This window comes from Carlito syrichta, unplaced genomic scaffold (assembly GCF_000164805.1).
Source record: "Carlito syrichta isolate Samal-C Ts95f unplaced genomic scaffold, Tarsius_syrichta-2.0.1 Scaffold288134, whole genome shotgun sequence".
Lineage (NCBI taxonomy): Eukaryota > Metazoa > Chordata > Mammalia > Primates > Tarsiidae > Carlito > Carlito syrichta.
In genome coordinates, this window is record NW_007232230.1 from 51,908 (window position 1) to 60,613 (window position 8,706).

General features: G+C 43.6%; 1 protein-coding gene across 1 annotated transcript in view; it reads left to right on the plus strand.

The window, feature by feature from the left end:
* The window catches only part of CDC42BPB (CDC42 binding protein kinase beta), an 80,852-nt gene that overhangs the window by 23,497 nt on the left and 48,649 nt on the right, over positions 1-8,706 (plus strand). The window contains exons 6-7 of the mRNA XM_021710107.1: positions 4,831-4,924; positions 7,162-7,362. Coding sequence (XP_021565782.1) covers positions 4,831-4,924; positions 7,162-7,362 — 295 coding nt within the window. The remainder of the gene's footprint in view (positions 1-4,830; positions 4,925-7,161; positions 7,363-8,706) is intronic.

Sequence of the window (8,706 nt, forward strand, 5' to 3'; positions counted from 1 at the left end):
GGGGGGGGGGAGGGGGTTGGGGGTCTCATATCACCCAGGCTGGAGTGCAGTAGCATGGTCATGACCCACTGCAGCCTTGACCTCCTGGGCTTAGACAATCCTTTGACCTCAGCCTCTTGAATAGCTGGGACCACAGGTATGTACCACCATGCCTGGCTAATATTTTGACTTTTTTGTAGAGATGAGATCTGGCTGTGTTGCCCAGGCTGGTCTTGAAACTCCTGGGCTTAGGCAATCCTTCTTCCTTGGTCTCCCAAAGTGTTGGGATTATAGGCGTGAGCCACCACAGTCGACCTATTTGTTATCAGTATGGATACATGGGTCCTTTTTTTCCCCCAGTAGTTTATAATTCATCACTGTCTTAATTTAAATTTTCTTTTTTCTCAAATTGTCCCACCTTTGGTGTTGTAGCTGACTCCTATGTTTGTGACATGTCTTCATCACTTTTTGGGAATGTGGTTAGTTTTCTGCTCATCTTATACCTTCTATGTCCCAGCTTAGTCATTTCTTTTAGGAGCTCCAGTTGCTTTAGTGGGGAAGGGTTTTTTTTTTTTTTTTTTTTTGAGCTGGAATCTCATTCTGTCACCCAGACTGGAGTGCAGTGGCTGCTCCCGGTCACTGCAGCCTCGACCTGCTGGGCTCCGGTGATCCTTCTGCCTCAGCCTTCCGAGGAACTGGAACTACAGGTGCGTGCTACCACGCCTGGCTAGTTTTTGATTTATTGTAGAGATGAGGTCTTACCAAGTTGCCCAGAACTTTAAAGACCAAGTTCTGGCTGCTGGGTGTGCTTATTACTGTAGGGGTGTCTGCTTCTAGGTCTCTTCATGGGACAGAGTTAGTAAAATCTAGGAAGATGTACATACATATTTATATACATACATCTACCTGTGCATACTTTGGTAATCATGAGTTAACTTCCTGGCTTCCTCTCCCATTCCATATTTTTGTCTTCCTCCTGCTGACACCTCTGACTCTCAGCAACATAGCATGCTGACTCACTTGCTTAATCCTGAGTTGTATCTGAAACAGCTTTAGGACTGTGCTGCCCATGCTACCACACAGACTGATCTCCACTAAAGGCTTCCAGGTTTGTTTGCACTTCTCCCCATCTCATGGGTGCCCTGCCCTCACCTGCAACAGTTTAGGCTCTGTGTTCATAAGTTACTTGGATTTGCCTATTTTATTTTTCTACTTACTCCATTTCCCCTTCGGTGTTATGTTGTTTATTTGAAAGACAGTTGGATTAACTGGTTTCCCTTTCATCTTTGTTATTTAATTTTATTCTTTGTGAGTATGCAGAACATTAGCATGCTTCTAAAACACTGAAACTGCAAAGTTACATTCTAAGAAGTGCTACTCCTTGCTTATTGCATCTACCTCATCTCCCCCCCCTCCGTAAAGATCAGTACCCAGTCTGTTGTCTTCCTCTTTGTCATCCGTGTGTCTACATGCGTGATAAGCACGTTTTCTTATTTCTCATTTCTTAAACAAAAGGTGGTATGCTAAATATGTACTTTTGCATTTTCTTTTTAACTTAATAATATATCCTAGAAATCACTCCCTATCAATTCATGGAGCTCTTCATTCTTTTTTACATTTGCAAAATACTCCATTATATTTAGTCAATATAAGCCATAGTTTATTTAATCAATCTTTATGAGTGAATATTTAGATAGCTTCCAGTATTTTGCAATTTTTAAATAATGTAGTAATACATAACCTTGTACATATGTGTTTTTTTATTGTTGATGTGTCTTTAAGGTAAATCTCTAGAAGTGGGATTGCTGGTTCAAAAGAGAAATAAAATACATACGTAGCTTTTTAGATGTTATAAATTTCCTTCCCTAGGGATTACCTTTTTGTATTCCCAGCAGCTGTGTATAAACATGTGTTTCCTTGCAGCCTTGCCAACAGAAAATGTTTTTAAACTATTGAATTTTTCCTATCTGATGAAAGAGAGATGGTACACAGTTCCTTTTTCACCTTTCTTGTTAAGTTGTCCATCATTTTTATATCTTTGTGTATATTCCTGTATGAGTGTTTATTTCATGTGTTTTACCCGTTTCTCTATAGAATTCCTTGGTTTTTTTTCCTTTGATTATTAAAGAGGTATTTGCCTTTTATCTGATATGTTGCAAATATTTTTTCCTAGTTTGCCATTTGTTTTTTGACTTTGTTCCTTATAATTTTTTTTGCCATGAAGATCTTTTAAAAAAATTCTTATGTAATCAGATCAGAAATCCTTTTATTGGCCAGGTGTGGTGACTCACATCTATAATCCCAGCATTTTGGTAGGTGGAGGCAAGAGGATTGCCTGAGCCCAGGAGTTTGAGACCAGCCCGGGCAACTTGGCGAGACCTCTACAATAAGTAAAATTAGCCATGTATGGTGGCGTGCACCTGTAGTTCTGGCTACTTGGACTCTGACTCACGGGGAAAAAAAATCTCTTTATTACCCTCAGAGAGAAAGATAGCCTGTATTTTGGTGTTTTTTTTGTATTTTCACTTTTTCATTCCTATAGTTTTATTTTTTTATGTATGGCCCTCAGATCCATTTGGAGTTTGTTTTTATATATGGCACAAGAATGATGTGATTTTATCTTTCAATGTCTCTCCAGTTGTTACCGTACCACCTTATTTAACTTTGCTTTTTCTCCAGCGGTTTGCGATACCATCTTTGTCATATACTCAATTTCTTTATGTAGTTGGTCTGTTTCTGACATTTTACTCTATTCCATTACCTGCCTCTCCGCATACTAGCACCATGCTAGTTTAACTATGGAGGCTTTGTAATGTGTTTTGAAATCATGTAGGACTGATTTCCCATCACACCTCTTTGTGTTTTTCAAGCTATTCTTACATGTTAATTTTTTCCTATGAACTTCAGTGTCAACTTGTCTGGCTCTGAAAAACAGGACATTGATTTTAAAAAAAGGAAAAAGAAAAAAAATCTGATGAGTTTTCTCAGTCTGTAGATTCAGGTCTTTATTTCTGGAGTGTTCTCTTGAATTATAGTTCAAATATTATGTTTTATGATTTTGATTTCCTCAGGGACTCCAGTTATGTGTATGTTGGGCCTTCTTTGCCTGTCTTCCATTTCAGTCTCCAGTTACTTTCTCTTTTGACTCCTTTTCACTTCTTTATCTCATTTTATTCTTCTAGATCTTTTCCTCCCTTCAGTCTTTCATTTGATTTTTATTTGAATTTATTCTCCTGTTATAATTGAATCTTCATTTGTGATAAGATTTTATCTTTTCTTCTATTTTTTCCCATAGTTAAATCACCTCTTTGCATTTCTTCATGTTTATTTATTTATTTATTTAAAATTCATTGTGGGGTTTTATTTTGCTTTATTTTTATTTTTTATTTTTTTTTGAGTTGGAGTCTCACTCTGTCACCCAGACTGGAGTGCAGTGGCTGCTCCCGGCCACCACAGACTTGACCTGCTGGGCTCTGGCGATCCTTCCACCTCAGCCTTCCAAGTAGCTGGAACTACAGGCACGCACTACCACGCCCGGCTAGTTTTTTATTTATTTTAGAGATGAGGTCTTGCCAAGTTGCCCAGGTGGGTCTCGAACCCATGGGCTCAGGCAATCCACTCACCTCAGCCTCCCAAAGGCACAGGATTACAGGCTGAGCCACTGAACCCGGCTGCTTTCTTTTTCATATTCCTAAATGTTTCTTTGAGAATATTTTATTTTAGTTTGGAGTGCTGTGTGCCAGAGTTTCTTTTGCTTTGTGGTTTTGTTTTTTGTATTTTGGGTAATAATTACATCTCTTGCTCACATTTTTTTGTGAGATTCATCCATGTTGTTGGGAATACCTGGTTCTTCCATTGGTTTGCATTGATAAGTAGTGTCCTATCAAATGAGTTTAGCCCAGTTTACGTACCCATTCTCTTGTAGGTGGACTTTTAGATTTCTGCTTTTTTGGGTGTTATGAGTAGTCCTGCTAGGAATATACTTGTACTTGACTGGACATCTTCCTTTGCTTTTAAAGTTTGTGTTTCCTTTCATACTGCTCATATAAGCTTATTCTGACAGGAAAGGGGACCGCACAGTGAAATCCCCCGCCCCATGTTAGTGTTTGGAAGTACAAAGAAAGATAGTTCAGAAAATGGGCTTCAAAGGAATAGACTTACGTTTACCTTCCTACTCGACCACTTACTGCTGTATGACTTGGGCAGATTGCTCAGCTTGTATAATGTCATCTGTAAAATACAGTTTGGGGCTCTATGGTGGTTTGTAGCAATTTTGCCCCAAATCTTTACCTGACTTTCTTGCTTCATCAGGGCTCGGCTCAAGTCTCTCTCAGATGGCCACTGTCTGACTCTTTCCACGTGTCTCACTGTCTCTTAACTGGTTTTAGACTTTTTTCATGGCCATTTAGCGTAGAGACTGTACTGTGTCGGACTGCCTGGGGATGGCATCGCCTATTTCTGTGTTGCATGTCGTTTCCTAACACCGCAGCTAGCAACACACTTTGTAAAGGCAGGACAACACCATTGTGTGTGTTGTTGCAGGCCAGGAGGGCTCAAGAACAGTGCCTGGTACTGGAGATGCTCAGGAGACACTTGCTAGCTGGGTGGGTAGATGGGTAGGAATGTGAGGGGCTTCACTGGGTTAAATGGGACTAAAAAAAATGGCAGAAGTGCTGACTGCTGCTGCCATACCAGCCGAATTATCGCATGGAGGTGTTTTGACTAGGTGGTGGCAGCTGCTCATGGAGTGACAGTAGCATTTCCTCAGCCGATCCGCCAATAGTTGATGGCTTGGACCTGTCTAATGTGTTGCGTGGAAATGGTTAATCTATGCATTTATTTTACTAACAGAGACATTAAACCTGACAATGTCCTTTTGGACGTGAATGGTCATATCCGCCTGGCCGACTTTGGATCATGTTTGAAGATGAATGATGATGGAACTGTAGGTATTTTTGCTGGCGATTTTCCATTTGGTTTGGGGTTTGGCTTGTAGTTAGAAGGGGCTTGAATTTGCAATTTGTGATGCAATTAAGAAACCAAATTTATTAATGTATATTAAGAAAATCCATTTACCAGACAGCTGATATTTTCTCTTTGGGGAATATTTTTCCCAAATAAAAATAAAGTTTAAGGACGTTTTTATCGCTTTTTATATTTACAAAAATAATGTGTATGCCTTCCAAAATGGGGAGTTGTCAGGTTTCCTCAAATCCCTAGATAGCTAAAAGCATGCCAGCGCTGCAGTGAGAATGGGACAGCTCTCGGGATCTTCCTCAGAATGCTCGGCTGGGCTGGTCAGGGCAGATGTTAACCATGTAACTGTGCGTTTTCACTTTTGAGACATGGGACTTCCTGTCTGGGGTTTCATCTCTGTGGGTACTGCAGAAGCAGGGGTCCTCAATACTCAGAGTGTTACAGGGTCACTGATATGCCTGCTCCTTCAGAGAGGTGGCCCTGGATCGGCCATTACTAGACATTCAGGCTTGGGCCTCAGGCCACCGTGGCCTCCACTCCACAGCAGCCCAGCAGCATGGCTGAGTGGCCTGAAGGGCTTGTTCCAGCTCTGCTCACAGCCCTGGCAACAACTCTTTCTGCAAGCTCCTCTCACTGCTCTGGGAGTGGTCATGTCTTCTCCCGTGGCCACTGTCGCAGTTTTACATGTTTGGAGCCATTTCTTCTTTAAAACCTGCATTTACCATAAAGTCTAACATGAAATACTTTTTCAAAATGAGTTTTTGAGCAGCAGTAAAAGCTGCAACACCCTTTGGATGACAGTGTTTACAAGGGTGAAGTGATTTGCTCGCCGTCTACATGGCTGGGTCTCTCGTTTTTGAGGCATGACCACATATTGATTAACTGGTGGGTTGATGCTGACCTCACATCCAGTGTTCCAGTGACTGGAATAGATTTGAACTGGAGCATGGGTTGCCCTCCCTCCTGCCTGTCACCCCCTCATGGTGGGTGCTTACTGTGTTTCCACCCAATATCCCGGCGTCCCTGTCCACAGCAGGAGCTCCTGCTGGCTGGTGCCCTCTTGCAGGGAAGTGTCTGGTTACGTGATGGGGGCCCCTCTCCCTGCCGATGCATTCAGACTGAGCACCCCTCACCATGACTGGCTCCAGGGTGCTGCGTGTCCCCTGTGACTCCTCTCAGAGGGGCCCCAGGGGGAGTCTGGCCTCCCTGAGACTGGCTTCTGTGATTGTTGTCTCCAGTCCCTGCCTGACCTTCAGTCTTACCTGTTCAGTGGCCCAGGTGTAGCCCCATGCTCTTCATGTGCCCTGGGACTGATAGATGTCTTCTTACCATCATGTTTCCTCCTGCCTTCTCTGTGATGACTGATGCAGAGGTTTCACCGCACCCAGGCCTGGGCACCCCCTTTAAACTTGTTAGACATGTAGCACCTTGGGCCCCTGTTCTAACAGGAGATGCTTTAGCAAGATTCTTTGCTGGCTGGCCGGGGCACGCATGGTCCCCAGACCACACCGTGAGCAGAGCAGCAAGGAGAAGACCTCAGGGACTTTGAGAGGTTGCCGTTTGGGGGTGTGGCCACTGAGTACCAAGGACAGTGTGCACAGGTATCATGCATTCTGGCACCTGCATGATGTTTAGTGTTGCAAGAGAATATTTATTTGCAGTGAATTTTGAATGATTGGGGTTCTGGATTTTGATTTGTTAGAGATAGAGTCTGGCTACATTGCCTCGACTGGCCTCAAACTCCAGGACTGAAGTGATTCTCCCACCTTAGCTTCCTGAATAACTGAAACTATAGGCACAAGGCACCGTGACTGGCTTGAATTTTTGTTTTTTATTTTAAAATTTATTTTAAAGATGTGAGGTACAATTCAGGATTAGTATACAAGTGGTCATCGTATAGGTAAAGTTTGGGCCTACCTTTGGTCCCCACTTTGCCTGGTTTGAGATCAGGTACCCATATTAATGTTATGCATGCCTCCCCCCCAGCATTTTCTGGCTACTGCCAATCCCTTTCTTACAGTATTGTGGTAAATGTTCAGGGTCTGCTTATGAGTGAGAATTACTGGGTTTTAATTTTATGATTCTTTACTAGTTTTATGCCATGATTATTTCATGTTGTGTTGCCTCATATCTTAGAGATAGTAGCTAGAAATATGCCTTTAGAGGTAGTCTTGGGTTTCCCTTCAACACTCCTTTTCCCCTAAGGTTCAATCCTCTGTGGCCGTGGGCACACCTGACTACATCTCGCCGGAGATTCTGCAGGCAATGGAGGACGGCATGGGCAAATATGGGCCTGAGTGCGACTGGTGGTCCCTGGGCGTCTGCATGTATGAGATGCTTTATGGAGAAACGCCATTCTATGCAGAATCACTAGTGGAGACCTATGGGAAGATCATGAACCATGAAGTAAGGTCTTGTGTTTCTTATCCTGTTTTTTTACCTGGTACCTGGCTTAGGCTTGGAGGTGATGAGAGCACAGCTGAGGAAGAGATCCATTTGGAAGCTATTAGAGTATTTCAGGAAGAGATGATGGGGTTTGGACTGAGCTGGGGGCAGGCAGAAACAGAGTAGATGGTGGGGAGAGATTCAGTAGGTAGGGCCAGCACCAGCTGTTGACACAGGAGATGGGGGTATGCGGGAAGGAGAAGGAAGCTTCAAAGATGATCCCCGGTCTCTGTGGGGGGTGCTGGTACCCTCTGAGCTCAGACTCCCTGAAGGGGAAGCGAGTTTCTGTAGGCACATGGGACAAGCTGTGGGGAGGTCCAGCTGGGCAGTTTGGCCTGTGGCTCTAGATTTAAGTTAGATGCTAACTTTTTTTTTTTTGAGTCAGGGTCTCACTCTGTCTCCCAGGCTGGAATACAGTGGCATGATCATGGCTTACCATAGCCTTGACCTCCTGGGCTCAAGTGATCCTCCTGCATCAACCTCCCAAGTAGCTGGGACTACAGGCATGTGCCACCACACCTGGCAATTTTATCATTTTTTTGAAGAGACAGGATCTTGCTTTATGGCCAAGGCTGGTCTTGAACTCCTGAGCTCAAGCAATTCTTCTGCTCAGCCTCCCAAAGTGCTGAAATTGTAGGCATGAGCCATCACATCCAGCCTAGATGCCAATTTTGATTCTCAGATCTGTTCCCCAGAAATCAGATGTTGTAAATGATTGTGCATGACCACACAGTGGAGTCCTTCATCCCTCCTCGATCCTGTTTCTTTCCTCTTTCCCTTGTCCCTTTGCAATCTGTGCATTTTCTCCTATGTTACCTTCTCTCCATCTTTACTTTGTTTCCTTTTCTATTGTATTTCTTCTTATATCTGATGTTTTCATCTATTTTCCTTTTCTTGTTCTTTTTTTTTTTTTTTTGAGTTGGAGTCTCACTCTGTCACCCAGACTGGAGTGCAGTGGCCGCTCCCGGCCACCGCAGCATCGACCTGCTGGGCTCCGGCGATCCTTCCACCTCAGCCTTCCGCGTAGCCAGAATTACAGGCATGCGCTACCACGCCTGGCTGATTTTTTGATTTATTGTAGAGATGAGGTCTCGCTGCCCAGGCGGGTCTCGAACCCGCGGGCTCAGGCAATCCATTCACCTCAGCCTCCCAAAGGTGCGGGATTACAGGCTGAGCCACCGAGCCCGGCTCTTGTTCTTTTTAATTAAATATATCTTTCTAGTGCCAGTTTCACACTCTAGACAGTATGCTTTTTTTTTTTTTTTGAGTTGGAGTCTCACTCTGTCGCCCAGACTGGAGTGCAGT